Here is an 18,391-nt window from a genome sequence, read left to right on the forward strand (position 1 = left end):
GCAACGCAGGCAGATGATTTGCTGCAGCTGTTGTGATGATCTGGGTGGCTTCCTGGGGTTTGATGTAGCAGTGGCAACAGGCTGTAATTCTGCTGGTGCTCTATGACTGACAGGATTATCAAGCAGCTCTGCTTTCTTAGCGCAGGCCTCGATCATCTGGCCAAGAGTAGGTGCTGGATCAAGAGGAAGGCCGAGAAGAATCCTACGACAGGTCTCGTTGGCATTCCTCTGGGCCATTTCTTTAATCAACTCTGTTTGCACACTGGTGTGTTGCACCTGTTTTTCGACTTGGCTTCTCAAACGATCCACAAACTGCAAAAAACTCTCAGAAGGAAACTGTTTGATATTAATATAACTGCATTCAACCTCAGTGCCTGGCAATTGATACAGCGTCTTTTCTGCAGCAGTACAGATTTTTTCTAAAACCGATCTAGATAACAGTCTGGTTTGTTTTTCTGGACATTGTATGTCTCCTGTCCCACACAAATGGTGTATTGTAAGGGGCTGGCCATCCATGTCGGTGGCATCACTGGGTGTACGCTGTATTTCTAGCAAAACTGTTTCCAAAGCCAATTTCCACTTATTTTCCCATATCTCATATTCAGAGGATGTTAGTAAACATTTAAACAAATCAGTTATATCTTTCGGCACCATTTACTTTGAATTGAATGTTGCCCTCATCATACCCTTGAAAATCTCACTCGATCTCCCAAATTCTTTCTGAACTTTACAGATTTCTGTTTTGTCCCTGTATGGGAGAGGTTGGTATGTTCTTGTACCATTTCTTCTCCCTAAATAAACTACTGGAGCTATAGATGGTATAGAGTCCTCGATAGAGGCAGGCTTGTGTTCGTCCCGCTCCCCCCCCACCTCGGTGAGGGGCAGCTCGCCCCCCCCCCTCTCGGGCTGTCTGCTCCGCGGTGGAGATTCGGGCCCCGCCCCGGCTCTGAGCTGCTGGGCTGCTGTCCCGTGTCCCCGCCCTGCTGTGAGCCACTGGGCTGCTGTCCCCTGCCCCCGCCCTGCCGTCCTCGGCGCTGGGGCTCGGAGGAGTGCAGGGGCCGGCCCCGCCCCTGTTCCCGGGGCAACCCGGGGGCTGGGACTGATAAGGAAGGTGGGGTGTTGCTATGGGAGATAAGCAGGCGTCGGAGGAGGGGAGGGAGGAGGGGGTGGGGGTGGAGGGGGTGGCGGAGGGCAGGGGAAGCAAAGGAATGCGAGTGGGAGGGGGAGTGGGGGGTGGAGCGGCCCGCGCCGGCAGAAGCACATGGCGGACGCCATTATCCGGCCGCGTGTGTTCCACAGACCCTGCGCTGCTCTTTAAGACAAACTCCGGGCTGTATTTCTCAGAAAAACAAGGTGTCAGAGGGGAATAAGGGGTGGGTGAGGGGTTTTCAGGGCTGGGGTATTGAGGAGGTGGGCAGGAAGGGGGAAAGGGAGTGTTAGAACTGTGTTTCTGCGTTTTCATGCTTTTTTCTGCTTCTAAAATATTTTTCCGTGCTTGTAAAAATATCGGAATAAATCGAGAAACTTTATGTTCACCATTTTCGACTTTTAAAGTTAATATCTGTCCAATTTGATTCCAAAAAGCAAGTGAATTCAGGTCTTGCACAGTAAAATTTGGTATTTCTGTCTTTAGCCAGCACACAAAACGCAGGAGGAGCTTGTTAGGGAATGATACATCGTTTAAGTTATTGCTAAGATGTGTTAGTATACTCTTCTGTTGCAGTGAAATGTTAGTACCCATGATTTTTAATTGTTTCACTGGTCTAGTCTCCACCAGAGCTAATAACACAGCACGAATGATTCGAATTTCCCTCCGTGGAAAACCCGAGCGGGGGGGGGGCACAGGGGGAGGGGCGGCTTCAGCCCTCTCGTCCCGTGCCTGTTCCCCCTGGAACGTGGGTATGCGCAGCCCACCGGTTCCCGCTTACTCGCAGTGGGGCCCTGGCTCCTCCTCCCGCAAGCAGCCCCCCGCAGTCACTTATGGTAACCCCTCCCCACCAGGCGCGGTCCCGGGTGCCGTGTCGGAGAATTTACCAAGCCTGTGACTGCGGGATTCGTCTGTGAAACCCTCTCTGGGGGTTCCCTCTCCAGTCGGCTCTTCCTGGGGTACACAGGCAGAGGTCCCCGACTGTGCCCCGTGACTCAAAGCTTTTAAAGGCAGCTAGAGTACCAGGGCAGTTGGCTGTCCCAAAAGCTTTCGACTCCCACCGAAATAGGGGGTCCAGCTTCTTCGTGGGCTCAGAGCAGCACACGTTGGGGCGCCAACTGTTATTTCTATGGTTTTCCCCCCTCCACGCAGCCCCCCGAATGAATCCGACTAGCTCAGAGATATGGGGCTGTGAGGGGAGGAAATAGCAGGGAGAGGGAAAGGTATTCAGAAGAGGCTCCTTACCCAGGGTGTTGGAACAGCTCTCTTTATTCTGTGGTGTCCATGGAGAGCGGGGCAAAAGAGGAAGAGCAGGAAGTTTCAGGGGTCTATATAGGTTTTGGACAGGGTGGGCTCTCCTGGCTCCCCGCCAACCCCATTGGGGCAGGGGGGAGGATTCAGGGCTTATCTTGATCAGAGCCACAGAGGCCCTAGGAAAGGGGGGACAAAAGGGTGTCCAGGAGCTCACCGTAACAGTTAATCATACGTTCTCCCTTTATTGTTTATATGATGGCAGTTTATATACACTTCAATATAGTTTACAATTGTGAGCACACTCTCATTGGCAAGCAAACATTGTTTGTCTTTGTCTTAAGGTGGCTAAAGTTTCACACTGCAGACCTATACTACTTCACACCCAGAAAGCCCATTGCTCTGTGCTTACATCTTAACATAATTTTTAACTGCGCCACAGACTAATTTCTGACTGCACCATAGGCTTCAAAGGCCTCACCGAGGCCCATATCTGAGGCCTAGGCTGGGGTAGCTCAACCTTCACTCCAAATATAAATCGTGTCCTCCGTCTCTCAGAAATTCTGCTACAGGGGACTATGAGGATCTTTGATGGTCCCGATCCTCCTCTATTGGATTGGCCTTCTGTCCACAGTTCATGCCCATTTCTTGACCCCACTTCTGCGCTTGCACTGTCCTTTATGTTGTGAAATCACTGTGAACCAGAACAGGGAAGTGGGCCACAGAAAGGTGATGCCCTACCTTTGTGTGGCCCTCCTCTCTAGACAGGTCTGTTCTAACTTGCCCACTTGCATAGTTATCAGTGTTTGAGACATAGCAGTGCATTAACTCCTTGTTGTCCAGGCTTTGACAATTGTTTTTTTTAATTACTCTCTTTTCTGAAGGATGTTTTTTCAACTTACATGAAGACCAAAGCTTATACTGTTTTTAGTGAAAATAAAATAAGATCATTCCGGTTATAGAATTAACAAATTGTGGGGTAAAAGCACTAAATATTTTTATTGTTTAGTCTCAAAAATATCAGGAGAAATAGACGGGGTAAATATTGTCCTAAGAATCATAAATGTATTTTATATTCTTTTACACAGATTGACTTGGAGAGCATATTTTCACTTAACCCAGATCTTGCACCTGATGAAGATATTCAACCTAGTCCAGAGACACTACCACTTACTTCAGCAGCTAAAATAAACAAAATCATGAAGGTTGGTAATACCTATGCTGCATGTTCATATTAAACTTTCAGTACTCCTATACATGTTGTTATGCTTGAATTTTTAAATCTAACTTTTGTGTCTGTGGAGCTACTTGATAACTATGTTCCTTTCTTTTTCCTATGCTGAATAGGGGTTTCTAACAATTTTATAAGAACAGGTTTGGCAGAAAGGGAGTTGGGGACTAATATTTATATAACTAAATATATCTCAAGGAAAAATATAGAAAATGTTTTGGAGGTTGTTTTGAAACAGTATACATAGTTCAAACAGTCTTCACCCTGGGCGCTTATGGGAAGGATTTGGCAGCAATCACTTCTTTGTATTGCTGATGTCATGTTATTCTTATTTACTGGAAAGAAGCAGAGGTAGGGCTGCAGTTTACATTTTCAATAATAAGGTGATCAAATAACAGATATTTCTTTCTTTTACAGAGTCGACGAACCATGGCACCTATTAAGAATGACACTCCTGCCAGAGATAACAGAGGTAAATGTTATCCCTTTCCCTTGTCCGGGTTTGACACTGGCTAAGTGCCAGGCACACAGAAAAAATCATTTATTCATTCTCCTCTGCTATAGTTGAGCAGAGGAGGGGGAAAGAACAACTAAAGGGGTTCATGAGTTGAGGTGAGGATTGGAAAGAAACACTTAAAGGGCAAAACGGGCTCAAAACTTGAAGGATATAAAGAAAAATTTATTAACACAATTAAAAGAGGATAATAAGAAGTAAAATAAACCTTTAGAACACTTCCCCCCCCAGCTCTTTTTTCCTTCCCACCGACAGCACAGGGAGACAAAACATGGGGTTTCGTGGGGTCCTTCCCATGGGAGACAGTTCTTTGTAAACTTCTCCAACGCCATTCTAATTTTCACAAGTAGCAGTCCCCCCCAAACCTGCTGCAATGCAAGTCCTTCCCATGGGCAAAACACTCTTCCCACAACCGTTTTTTTTTAATGGGTCATTTAGTTCATGGGGTATAGTTTTTAAGGATGAGCTGTTCTAGTATAAAATCAAGGGTCCTCTTCCTCTATCCCTGGAAGCAAGGGCCCTGTTTCTCTGTTCAACTTTGTCACTAGGTTATAGCTTTTCAGCATCCACATACTCCAACATGAGCACCTTTTTCTCACAGGCTGTGGGTAGACTTCTACATCTCCCCATGCACTTCATGAATTACAGGGAAACAGTTTGTTGTATTATAGTCCTCACCACGGCTTGTAGAAGAATCTCAGTTCTGATGCCTGGAGCACCTCCTCCCCCCTCCCATCTTTTCACTGACCTTAGTGTCACCATGTTGTTCTCCTCACGTGTCTTCACGTTTTCTTTTTCTCTGACTTGGGAAAAAATTGGTGTCCCTAGGTTTGTTTGTTCTCAAGTTCCCTCACTGCTAGCCACGTGGTCCCTGCCGGCACCACACAGGCAGTACCAGCCGCCGGCTCCATTCAGTGCCTTTTTTAATGCGGGGCACAGAAAAAAAGCTTGTGCTGCCAGTCCTGTATTTCTGCCCGCAGCATGGCTGGTTAAAACCAGCTAAGCAAGTAAAGTTCATTGCAAGCCATGCTGAGAGAGCAGCAGCCATGTGGCACCACCCCAACCAGGTCACCCCGGCTGCGCGATTTCAACCGCACCACCCCGGCCACATGGGTGCTCCCAGCACTGGTCTTTGCCGCCTGGCTGCTCCTGGCACTGGGATGCCCCCCCCCGGCAGAATGGCCTCGGCTGAGAAGGGCTCTGGCAGTCATGCCAGAAAGGGGCCAGACAGCCCCCTTGCCACCCTTCAGAGGGGAGGAAGAAAGAGAGATTGCATGTGTTTTTTTCATTCGTAAATATGTCATCACAGAGGTGTTACTAACTTCTGTAATTGAGCCAGCCAATATGTCCATCGTTAGAGCTTTCAGGGGTTGGCTCTGCTGGACATAAAAGTTTCAAGAAACTTTTCTCTCAGAAGCAGCCTCTGTGTCTTCCTCTGCCCCCACTAAAAGCCAGGTTGTGTTAAACTAAAACACCCTTTCAAGGAAGTAAATATGAGAACATTTTAATCTGCTCATAAAACACTTCTTGATAGTTCTGCATTTCTAAGTCTAACCCTATGGGTGATTTGTGGGAAAAAAAACCTCCACAACTTGTAAACGTAAAGCCAGTATGATTTATTTCAGGGCTGGACACATGAGGATAGCTCCCCCAAAGGACGTGTGCACGCCTGAGAATTCCTGAGTCTATTTTATCCCTTAACCTGTTGCATATGCATAAAGTTTCCGATAGGTTCATGCATATTCATTTCCTAAAACTGTCTTATCAGTTTTTATGAGCCAGTTCTCCGGTTGCTGTAATGTCTCTGTGCCTGCAACCCAGCTTCAGTCTTCTTTCCAAGGTCAGTGAGGCCCCTCCTTATCTCTCTTGAGCTTGGAAGCCTGCATTCCTTTCTAAGTAGCCTTGAATCTCCTTTGTTGTCTCTGCTGGCCTTTTGAGAGCACAGCAAATTAGCAGACTAAATAAGTTTAGCAGGCTAAAGACTAAACAAGCTAAAACAGCACTCTTCAGCTAAATCCAAAACTGGTTTCTACCCCAAGTTAAATTTCTAACCCCCTGTTTAATTCCCCCCTTTTCTAGAAAATTAGTAAATTCTTTTACTTAATGCAAATCTCTACGATAATATGTATCCCTCAATGCTTTACTGAGACAGAGTAAAAATTTAACAGTGTAGAAAGCTATTTGGATTTAAGTAAAATGTGCCGCTTTGAGCTTACTAACATAAGTGAAATATGCTGTTTAGTCTAGTAACTGCAACACTAGTAAAGTTGCCCTAGCTAAAGAAAAAAGAATGCAAATTTCCACACTAAAAAGATAAGAGATAAGAAAAACTCCTCAGACCTTGAAACAGACAGGGCAGTGACCCAAAAGTTCTTTCTGTACTTTCTGACAAAAACTGAGTACAAGTGTAACTAGCTGTAAGTGTAACTCGAAATCAGCAGAATGAATATGCATGAACCTATTGTGAAATTCTATGCATATAAAAATTAGTTAAAGGTAATAAAAAAGGATCGGGAGTTCTCAGGGGTGGCATGTCCATTGGAGGGAAATCCCTGCGTGCGTCCAGCGCTGTAATAAAAACATACTGTCCCTACAAATCTTTATTAGAATTTTGGGATTTTAATTTTTCATCCACATTTCTTTACCATGTACATTTGACAAGGAGATTAACACCACCACTCGCTGTAGTATTCTTCAATTCCAAATAAGTCTGGATAGAGGTACCCTCTAATTCTAGGATTTCAATTGCAATTACACACAAGACAATTCTCTTAATTAAACTCCTGCAAATAAAATTATTAACTATTCCCAGGTGCAATATACTCATTTTATTCAAGTAAGTTTTCGTTTCAGTTCATTGTCTCCCGGTGTCACTCTCCAAGGGGCTTCTGTTGCTGGGGCTTTCTTCACTCAAGAGTGGTAGATCCAGGCACCTTGCTCCTTGATCCTAATCGTGGTGAAAGTAGTAAGAAGCACCTGGAATGGCCCTTCCCACTGTGGTTCCAAAGTCTTTTCTGTAAGAGACTTAACATATACATAATCTCCAGGCTGTATGTTATGTACTGGTCCATCTAGCCCGATGCCCTGAGTTCCAGCCACATGTTTTTCAATTTCCCTGAGCTGTTTTAATTAAAGCCACCATGTATGTGGCCAGTATCACCTCTCCAATGTGGGTAGACATTGACATTCTCTTTTGCACTCTATATGGCCTCCCATAAAGCATTTCAAAGGGACACAACCTCTCTTTGGCTCTAGGTTTAGTCCGAATCCGCAACAATGCCAGTGGAAGAGCCTTGGGCCAGGGTAAATTTACTTCCTGTCCCAGTCTTACAATTTGCTGCTTAATCAAATGATTCATTTTTTTCACCTGGCCACTTGATTGGGGTGGTATGGGGTATGAAGTTCCCAATCTATGCCTAGGTGGCTGCTAATCTGCTGCACTATTTTAGAAATAAAATGTGATACTCTGTCTGAAGATATTGCGGATGGAACTGCAAATTGTGGTATTATTTCTTGTAATAGCACCTTGGTTACCTTTGAACTTTGGCAGTCCTGGTGGGAAAGGCTTCTGGCCACACTGAAAATGTATCTGCCAATAGCAATAAATAGTGATACCCCCCTTTTCTTGGGAGTTCTGTAAAGTCAATTTGCCACTGCTGCCCAGGTCCACGGCCCCTCACAATTTGGCCAAATTTTGGTTTGGGGAATGAGACAGAGTGAAAATTTAACAGGGTAGAAATCCACTTAGATTTAGGTAAAATGTACCACTTCGAGCTTGCTAACATAAGTAAAATATGCTGTTTAGTCTAGTAACTGAAGCACTAGCAAAGTTGTCCCAGCTAAAGAGAAAGAATGCAAATTTCTAAGCTAAAAAGATAAGAGATAAGAAAGACTCCTCGGACCTTGAAACAAACAGTGCAGAGTGACCCAAAAGTTCTTTCTGTACTTTCTGACAAAAACTGAGTACAAGTATAACTAGCTGTAAGTGTAACACAAAATCAGCAGAATGAATATGCATGAACCTATTGTGAAATTCTATGCATATAGAAATTAGTTAAAGGTAATAAAAAAGGATCGGGAGTTCTCAGAGGTGCACATGTCCATTGAAGAGCAATGAGTGCCCACATGCATCCAGTGCTGTAATAAACATACCATTCCCTACAAATCTTTACTAGAATTGTGGGATTTTGATTTTTCATCCACATTCTTAGGGTATCAACTCCCCAGTGGGTTTTCTGGTCTTCCTTCCTCACCAACGATCACAACAAATGAGAAGGAATAACTAGCTTCTTGTTAATAGTAGCCCACTCCTCTTGGTCATATATCCCTTCCTGATCTGGGATTAACTTTCTGTCCTATTATAGTCTGGTTTACCTTTAAGAGCCATCTGGAATTAGGGCTCCCTCAGTGGGAATCTCACCTTTTGCCACTTCTTTTGCCTCTCTGTCTGCCAGATCATTTCCTTCCTCCAATTCTGAGCTCACTTTCTGGTATGCCTTGATATGCATTCTGAAGTAGCTGGACAGCTTCTAACAGTTTTATTCTTTCTTGTGCATCCAAATCACTCCATGTGCATGCACAACCCCAAATGCATACCTTGAGTTTGCCAATTCCCAGTCTTTTGTGCAGAGGCGTTTATTAGTAGCGGTCCAGACTCTATTACCTCTCTGCATGTGGTGACAGCATACTCAGCATGTCTCCTTCCGCTGATGACATAACTGCTCCCATCGGTGAACCAGGTCTCTGCATTATCGAGGCGGGTATCCTTCAAATCTGGATGACTGGAGTAGGTAGCCTCGACAGCTTCCAGGCAACCATGGATCACTGGTTCTCCTGTATCCCCCTGAGAAAAGAAGCTGAGTTCACAAAGTTAGTGACTACAATCTCTACATCATCTTGTTCTACCATTATGGCTTGCTACTTCAGGAACTTTTGTGGGGAAAGCCAGTGTCCGCCTTTTACTTCCAGCACTGCAGACACTGTATGGGACCCCTAGCACAGTCATCTTCTGACCTAGGGTGTAAAGACGTAGGAGAGCTCCAGGACGGTTTGGGTGGATACAGACAAGAGATCTTTGTTGGTTGCTCTTGGAAGATAAGGTTTATTCGGGGTGGTGAGAGGTCCTGCCTCGAGCTGCTAGACGCAGCACGTGGCAGGGCCTGAGGTGATGGGGGAGGGGAGAGACAAAGGGAAGAGCAGGGACTCCAAGAGGGGGGGATCCAGGAGGAGGGAGGAAGTTCCAAGAGGGCGCCTGGCCCCTCGGAGACCCCTTATCAGGGGGCTTCAAGGTGGACTGGAACAAGACTTGGGCCAACGGGGTTACAGACACTTGATGTTTCAGGGGAGGGTTACAGGTGTGGGGTGAACCATACATTCTGGGGGGTGAGATGGAACAGTCCATTTGACTTTTGGACCCCTCTGTAGGTAAGGTCATTGTCCAGCCAGTAGGGGGCATTATATTCATCCTGACTGTACTATTGTGGTTCTTCTGCTAGGCAATCATATTTATCTATCCTTCCCAACACTAGGGTGAACTTGCATGCTTCTTTTCAGTCTTGCCTTAGAGTCCTTTGCCCAGCATTGACCTCATAACCCAGGTAGGTGACTGTTGGTTTCACTATCTGAGCCTTTTTGTGAGGTACTCTATACCCTTGTAAAACCAGAAAGTTCAGGAGGCTTACTGTCTGATCCACACATGCCTCTTGGGTTTGGGTAGCTATCAGGAGGTCATTTACATACTGTAGCAGCTGTCCTTCCTCTGATGGAGATTCCCAGGACTCTAGATCTCTTTCAGGTTGTTGTTCTCCAAATATCATGGGGCTGTTTGTTTTGGGTTTTTTTTAACCTTGGGGCAATACCGTCCATGTGAGCTGAGTCTTACACCCACTCTTGGGATTCTCCCAATCGAAGGCAAAATTTTCTGTCTGGCTTCATGGAGAGGTGTGACTTTCACATTCTCTGGACAGAGAGACATAATTCTGTCTCTCAGGAGAAGCACAGAGAGAAGAAGAGAAAACAATCTTTATCTCTGCTCCTTTGTTTTCCCCATGTGGAATGTGGTATGGAGATTGTTTACCTGAAGTGATTGCTTGATTGGATTCTGGTGAAGGTTGTTTGGGTTCAGTGACCAATCGGATCCAGCTGTGTCTCAGATGCTCAGCAAAGAGTCACGAGTTTTGTTAGTTAGATAGGTAAGTAAGAAGTATGTGGAATAGTATAGTATCTCTTTAAATACTATATTAATGTAATATAGTATAGTTTTAATAAAGTTATCCTTCAGCCTCCTGATCTGGAGCCAGACAGCATCATTTCCTCCTGCATCTGGGGTTCGCCACACTTTTACTATAGAGAGTGAAGCAAAAGAAGGCATCCTTCAAATCTAAAATGGTAAACCAGGTTAGTTCAGGTGTCAAACGTATGGGTTTGCCACCACCGGGTGCAGATCAGGCTTTTTAACGGGTAAAATGAGAGTATTAAAATTAGATTGACACTCTTAATAGTCCCTACTGCAAAAAGTTCTCAATTACCATCCTAATCCCTTTTCTATCTTCCTTTCTCAAAGGGCACTGCCTGATCCTAACTGGTTGTTTTCCTTCCTTAAGCTTAACTTGCACAGGAGGTGCATTCTTTGCCCTTCCTGGTGTGTTAGAGGCCCATACCCCAGGAAACACCTGATCGATTATTTTCTTGTTATTTTCATCCTTGTGAAAAATGCCAATCACTTGTTTAGAGATTTTTTAAAGTTTAATAGTATTAAAATAGTTATAAAAAAACAGTAATAAAAATGGAGCAGTAAGAATTTGGACAATCAAAGTTAGGACAATAAAGGACAATAAAAGACAATAAAAAAGCAAAGAATTACAGATGCCCGGATGCTTTTCTCAAGAAAAGTATGTCCTCTAACAAAGGAATAACCCTTAAAAAATATAGCCCTTTGCATATTCATATATCTCATACATGTTTCAAATATTCCTTTCAAACTAGGAATTTTTTTCTGTTTTCTGTCAACTCTCCCCCTCATCCTATAAATCAATCCTTTCGGCTCTGGGTGTCTGGAAGAAGTCTGCACAGTCCGATAAAGAGGCCATAAATCCTTGTCTTGAGATTTTTTTTTTTTTGGTGTCCTGTTACTGTTATCTCTATGTGAAGAATTTCTTGGTTATCTCATCCATTCCTTGTGCTGGTCACAAAAAGGAATCTTACATCACATAGCTTCTATTTTAATATTATGCTATAGCCTAAAACTATATTTAACACACTACTTAAAAAAGATTAATACAGTACTACAAAATAACTTTCCAACATAACTCATATAGTATTCAGTTTAATATTTCTGAAGAGCCAATAATTTAATATGCCTTTTTCTCAATCCTAATTTTCAATTTTGGTCTCACTAATTGTTAACATTAAGCTTAGTATGTCTTGCATATTGTTCATCCTTTACCTCCAAAATAATCTCCCCATTCTTAAATCTGATCTTTGCTTCCAGCTGCTCTAACAAATCCCTACCCAACAGTGCCTTTGGAGAGTTGGGCATATACAAAAACCTATGAATCCTCACTTGTTTTCCAAGTTTATATTTTGATGGTTTGCAAAAATATGCTTTTTCAGATTGGTCAGTTGCCCCCTTACCATAACATAATCATCTGTTATAGACATCAAGGCTTAATTTAACACTGAGTATGTTGCCCCATGTCTACTAAAAATTCCATTTTCTTAGTCCCCATTTTTCTACTTCATCCCAAATCGTTGCCTTAATTTAAAAGTCTTGGGGTATAAAAATAGGCTGAGCACACTCAGCTTTAGATATTTCTGCGGGGTTTCTTAAATTACTTGAAACTCTTCTAATAATTCAAACACCCTATTACTTGTTTGCTTCTCGTGACTGGTTGCTACTAAAATCCTTATAGCTCTCTGAGTAGCCTTTGTTTCCCTAGAATAATGCAAATGACAAAGTGCCTGTCTTGGTCTTCTCCACCTAAATGTCTGTCTGCCACAGCTCTTCACACTAAATACAGTGAAAACAAACCCAGGGTTCACAAGGGCAGCCCTTCAGACAAGCAACTTCTACCAAACTCGATCTCCTCTGATTTCTATTTCTATTCATAGGATACCTTAGCTACTTATTTTTCACTCACTCCACCTAAACTTTGCTTTACAAAATCTCAGTCTTTTCCAGTTCTCTTCTCGCACAATCTAATCTTCAATTAAAGCATTGTTTCCACTGACAAAGGGCACACTCACTTTGCTGCCTTGCAAAAGGCTTTCCCTGTTACAGCAAAAACTCTGATATGCCCATAAACACAAACCCCCTCCCCCCGTATCTCAAATTGATGAGAATCAAGGCTAAGTTGCTGTGGGATGGGAATTCCTGGAATTCCTTAAATTCATTGTACCACAGTTAAACATAAATCCCCATACTGTAGTTTTTCTGCAGTTTTTCTGCATAAAATGCTACACTTGTTGCAAACAAAATCCTAAAATCTCCATAAACACAACTATACAGTCCCAAGAATCAAATTACAACAATGCAGGGGAAGAACCACTCAGACCGCCCCCCCCCCATCCCAAATTCATGGCAATCAACTATAACAAGCCATCTCTATTACAGGTCTAACAGAGCAACTTTGCAAACTCCACAAGGAGAAGGATCACAAAGGCACTGTGTTACAGTGTCTGTCCCTTGCTTCCCAAGTCCTGCAGGCAAAGGATTGGTTAATACCCAAACACAAAGCATTGACGGGAGACTGGTTATACTCAAACACCAGGTGTCACAGGGAATACCATTCCCTGCAACTAGAAAGTTCACACACACAAACCTATCGGGAAAGGGGGTATCTCTTAAAGTGCTGACTTTTCTCAACACAACACACAGCATACAACACTTTAGCATCCACCCACATCAGCTTCCTCTGGCCTTCACACACTCTGGACACAATCAAAATAAAACACACTATGTGTCCTCACCCACACTTCTCCGCTTGCTCTGCTTCTCCCCAGCTGCCTCCTTGCGGGACACTATCTGCCCCCACAGCCTCCCAGCCAGTGCCCTGGGCCTCACTCGGCTGCCTCAGTCACAGGTAGACCCTCTCCCCCACACCATGGGTACACTCACTCACTCGCTCCCTCTTTCATATAACTGAGCCCACAAAACCACTCACTCAGACAATCACAAAAGCCCACTAACATTAACCACAATGTCCAGACACCACAAGCACACAACAGCAGTAAATATAATAGCAGCACTAAGGTCCAAATTCATTCGACTCACCCCCAGAGTCGCTAGCAGTTGTGCAATCGAACAGTGAACCCCTTCCACAGCCGCTCTATCGGCCAGTGGACCCTTCCCCCTGCTGCTCTATCGGCAAGCGGACCCTTCCCCCTCCCGCTGGCCATGCTCAGCCAGTGGCTGCTTGCAAGCCCCAAACTTTTACTCATACAGGGACTGAGCTGCACACCAGATGTCTCTGAGCGGCTAACCAACAGCCCTTTTGCCCAAGGCCTTTTTAAGATTGATACATACCGTTTATCACACCAGCAGGCTGTTGTCTGTCCCAGCAGGGGGCAAGCCCCCAGGGCGTGCCAAGGAGGTCCACCTCCTCGCTCTGCCGCTGTGGGGTACAGAGACGATCTCCTGGCTGGCTCTCACTGTTATAAATGAAAATTGACACAGCCGAATTAAAAATTTAAAAAACCAATTTTATTATAGTGATCGAATTCTATCTGAGCCAGCCACAAAGAAAAGGACAGTGCTGAGCCCAGTATCGGCACTGGGTGGGTCACAGGTTTGACCACTCCAGCAGAAGGGCTCCCTATGACACACACTACCCTACTGATACAAGTGGTTTTTATAGGAAATATTTTGCCCGAGGACAGGATTTCAGCAATCAGCCTTTTCTTTCCATTCAAAGTCCTACATATTCATAAAGTCTCTTTTCTCTGCGTTGGGTCAGAACAATTTGGTGTCCGGGTGGTAATAAATCTCCCTGATGTAGTGTCATGGTTTGACACGGGAAAAGAATTTTTTCGGAAGGAAGAGGTCCATCCAGTCAGGGGTCAGGTTTGGATACTGACACTTGAGGTGACCAATTGAAGGTGGACACGCCTCTGAGAACACAGAGGGGTTAAAAGCGGAATTCCCAGGAGAACTCACTCTTTGCTCTTTTTGGTTCCGGTCATCGCAAAGTACAGACCTCCCCCGCCCAGCCCGGGCTGGGTGGGGGAGGGAAGTCATGTGGCCTGCAGAGGTAGGCCAGGGGGTGAAGGATCGGAACCGAGCTGGGCTAGCTCTTTCGGACAGAAGGGTGGAGAACATCTGGGATGTCTTTGTTCCCCCCCCCGCCAAGCTAGAGGGAAAAGAGATAGAGAGCCAGCAGACACCTGGAAGTTTGCCGGCAGAGGAGAAGGAGGGGGGGGGGGGGAAGATACCCAGCGTGTGAGACTGGAGATGGAGTCCTGAGCCAGATTTCAGCCGTCCAGGGAGTCTGGGAATTTTAACCCTTTCCTGTGAAATGAAGGCTTTATGAAATATTACTCCTCCTCAATTTGAAGGAAAGAAAGACAACCTGGGACCTCAGATGTTCAGAGAAGAAGGTTGGGGAGAGATGATGGAGTGGCTTTTGGCGAGACTCTTCTTGTTTACCATAGACTGAACCACTCCTACTTTCAAGAGGGGCTGCATTTTAGGGGGATGCACTGGTGAGCCAAGAGACCTTCTTCAGCAACTACCAGTTCAGGAATTAACAGAGAGAGCTGAGAAGGGTGTGAGGATGCCCTCCGTCTTCAGAGAAGAAGAGAAGGTGATCTCTGTTCTTGGACCCTTGGCCCCAGGGGAAAATGTGTGGGAACGGTAGTCCTGAAATGAGACACTGGACTGTTGTTCCTGTTGGTCCTTGGCAAAGCATCCTTAAAAGGGCCCTATAAGCAGTCTCTGTCCATGCATGGTGGTGAGAGCACTGTGACATGGAGAGGAGAGTGTCACACTGGCCGGTGTGTCTGGGCAGTGCCACGTGTGACATGGAAACGCAAGAGGTGGCAGCTGTGTTTCCCGGGGGTCTATGGTGCAAGGGGGACTCCTTTCTTCCCCGATGGACTCAGTATTGATTATATTGAAGGGTGAAAACTTGATTAAGGATTCAACTGGGTCTCGCTGTGGTTTGTTGGAGTTGGGTGGTGGGAGGAGGAATGTTTTGGCAGGTTTTCATTTTGAATTTTGTGTGGTTTATTTTTCTTTTTTTTTTTCTTCCCTTTTTTCCTTTATAGTATTAGTAGTAGTGTAATAAAGTTTTTCTTCTGTTATTAAATTTGGCCTGATTCGCTCTGTTCTTGGTCGCATTTCACAGCATTTGATTGGTAGGTTGCATTTTCATGGGGCGCTGGCATTGTGCCAGCGTCAAACCATGACATGTAGTTACTAAAACATGGCATTCAGGCATTCAGGTGTTTTACTCTGGAGGGTTCCAGCAATTCCAATCTCGAGTCATTGCTGGGATGATCATCCGGAGTTCCTCTATCACCCCGAGAAACGACCCATCTCTGGGCAAGCCACATATATTAGTTTGTAAATGAGGTTTTATCAGGGACTGGTTTCCAAATATGTGCGGCAACTCTTAGTGCCAACTTGTGCATCCTTTTCAATAATATCAAGTATTACATACATCATATTATACTGGCACAAATTATCTTTATTACATATAACATCACCACAAATGATTTGCGGAAAAAAAACTCCACAACTTGGAAAAGTTGTAAAGCCAGTATGATTTCAGTGCCGGACGCATGCAGGATAGCTCCCCCAAAGGACATGTGCACCCCCGAGAATTCCCGAGTATTTTTTATCCCTTAACCTGTTGCATATGCATAATATGAATAACGTCAATCACTTGGTTTTTTTTAATTTTAAAAGTTTTTTAGTAATAAAATATTTATAAAAATAGTAATAAAATTAGAGTAATAAAAATTTGGACAGTGAGGATTAGGACACTATGAGACAATAAAAAGCAAAGAATTACAGACGTCCAGATGTTTTTGGGCGCCAAGCTGCCAAAAACATGCCTTGCGAACAAAAGAATAACCTCTAAAAGCAATAGCCTGTTGCATATTCATATATCTCATACATGATGCATATATTCTTGATTATCACATCCCTTTTCTTGAGCTAGTAAAAAGTATCTTACATTGCAGAGTTTCTTTTTTAACATTATGTTGTAACCTAAAACTATATTTATCACACTACTTAAAAAGGATTAATACAGTATTACAAAATAACCCTCCATAATACATATAGTATTCAATTTAATATTTGCGAAGAGCCAATCATAAAATACACATTTTTCACAATAAAGTTTCACGATAGGTTCATGCATACTCATATTCTAGCCCTGTTTCATATTAAAACTGTCTTATCAGTTTTTATGAGCCTGCGCAGTTCTCCACTAAAGTCGCTGTAAGGTCGCTGTGCCTGCAACCCAGCTTTAGTCTTTCCAGTGTCGGTGGGGCCCCTCCTTATCTCTCTTGAGCTTGGAAGCCTGCATTCCTTTCTAAGTAGCCTTGAATCTCCTTTGTTGTCTCTGCTGGCCTTTTGAGAGCACAGCAAATTAGCAGACTAAATAAGTTTAGCAGGCTAAAGACTAAACAAGCTAAAACAGCACTCTTCAGCTAAATTCAAAACTGGTTTCTACCCCAAGTTAAATTTCTAACCCCCTGCGTCAGGGTTATTTCTTACTTCTATTAATAGTGAAAAATCTATAAATATATTCAAATATCACATGAGGATAAGTGGACAGAGGACATCTAAACTACGATAACATACATCAATAAAGCTTCTCTTAATATTCACACTCTATTCATCCCTTAATTGCAAGACCCAGTCATCTCATTATCTATCTATAACAGTTTCCATTTTCTCTCTTGCATTAAAGTTATCTCGTGCTGATGGTGGCAATGATTCTTTTTCCAAATGTTAATTTACCATCATTAACTCAGGCTAGATTCCATTCCATCTGTTAATGCTTGTAAAACAAGTGGTTTTGTACATCTTTTTATGTGTTCAGACTCCTCTGGTGGATGATTTGGATCACTTTCTGCCATTTGCCTCTGGGGGTGTTAAATCAGAAATCTCATGAAAAGGGGATTTTTTTTCAAACCAGTATGTTTTAAATTTGAGATATCTTCTTGATGGGCTTTCCTCACATCTATATATGTCATAATTTGTAGTAAATAGTCTGTTTTGTATGGAATAACCCTTTAGCTTGTATTTTAATAGGTCCTGTGCATCTTACTATTCACAGTTGGACTAAGTATTTGTTCTTTGTTGGCTTTATAATTAAACTTTTCTCAGCACACTGTCTTGTTTAGTGTATTTAATTCATGCTATAAGCTAGATCTATTATATTTCGGATGATCTGGAGATTTGTTTTCTCTATCCCATTTGATACCTGTTTCCATAGTTTTCTCCATTTTGCAGTGTGCTGGTCTTCATTTGGAATGTAATCTCCAGTCTACTAATCAAAAGGGCTACCTTCACTTTTGTACTCTTCTGGCAGATCTTGTTAGGAACATGTACAGGAAAATGGCCATCTGAAGCAGAGCTGCTGGAAGTAACCCTGAAAAACAACTTAAAGCATTCAGCTCTACCAAAGAGGCTTGCATGCCTGCCACTCTCACTGCATTCACTGGGAACAGACATCACTCTGCATCATCAGAAATTAGAGTCCATTATCACATATCATAGAATCAATAAGTTTAGCTTTCCAGAATAGTGTCAAAAAGGCTTGTTTATTCCACTTATAGATTGAGCTGCACTTTGCTGCCTTTCATTTCTATCAGTCTACTCATGCACATGTTGTAGGTTCAATGGAGTGGGACCATTTTATAACATCTAGAGAATGTGAAACAGTGAGCCCTTTTTTACTGGGTTTTTGTGTATAATTACAATAGAAATAAAATTTTAGCACTTTAAACTTCAAAACTGCATATCTCCAAGTACATAATTTTATGCACATAATAAATTCTATTAATTATGATGGGAGTGTTTAAAAATATGCACATGCAGAATTGGTACTTATTAATTATGTTGTCTTGGTATATAACACTAGGATAAAAGAAGATGCACACTGAATGTCTTTATTAATAGATTTTCTACATATATGGCTCCCCTCCCCCCCCAATAAATTTTTCTGTCTTGAAAGGGGCCTCTTTTTATCTTGTCATAAAGCATTTCACTATCAGATAGAAATGTTACTCTTCC

General features: G+C 43.4%; 1 protein-coding gene across 8 annotated transcripts in view; it reads left to right on the forward strand.

Annotated features, from left to right (window-relative positions):
- The window catches only part of LOC116806870 (kinesin-like protein KIF2A), a 132,929-nt gene that overhangs the window by 56,534 nt on the left and 58,004 nt on the right, over positions 1-18,391 (forward strand). For all 8 annotated transcript variants that reach the window (XM_032744654.3, XM_032744652.3, XM_032744659.3 and 5 more), the window contains exons 3-4: positions 3,487-3,603; positions 4,047-4,101. In XM_032744654.3, coding sequence (XP_032600545.1) covers positions 3,487-3,603; positions 4,047-4,101 — 172 coding nt within the window. The remainder of the gene's footprint in view (positions 1-3,486; positions 3,604-4,046; positions 4,102-18,391) is intronic.

This window comes from Taeniopygia guttata, chromosome W, assembly GCF_048771995.1.
Source record: "Taeniopygia guttata chromosome W, bTaeGut7.mat, whole genome shotgun sequence".
Taxonomy (NCBI): domain Eukaryota; kingdom Metazoa; phylum Chordata; class Aves; order Passeriformes; family Estrildidae; genus Taeniopygia; species Taeniopygia guttata.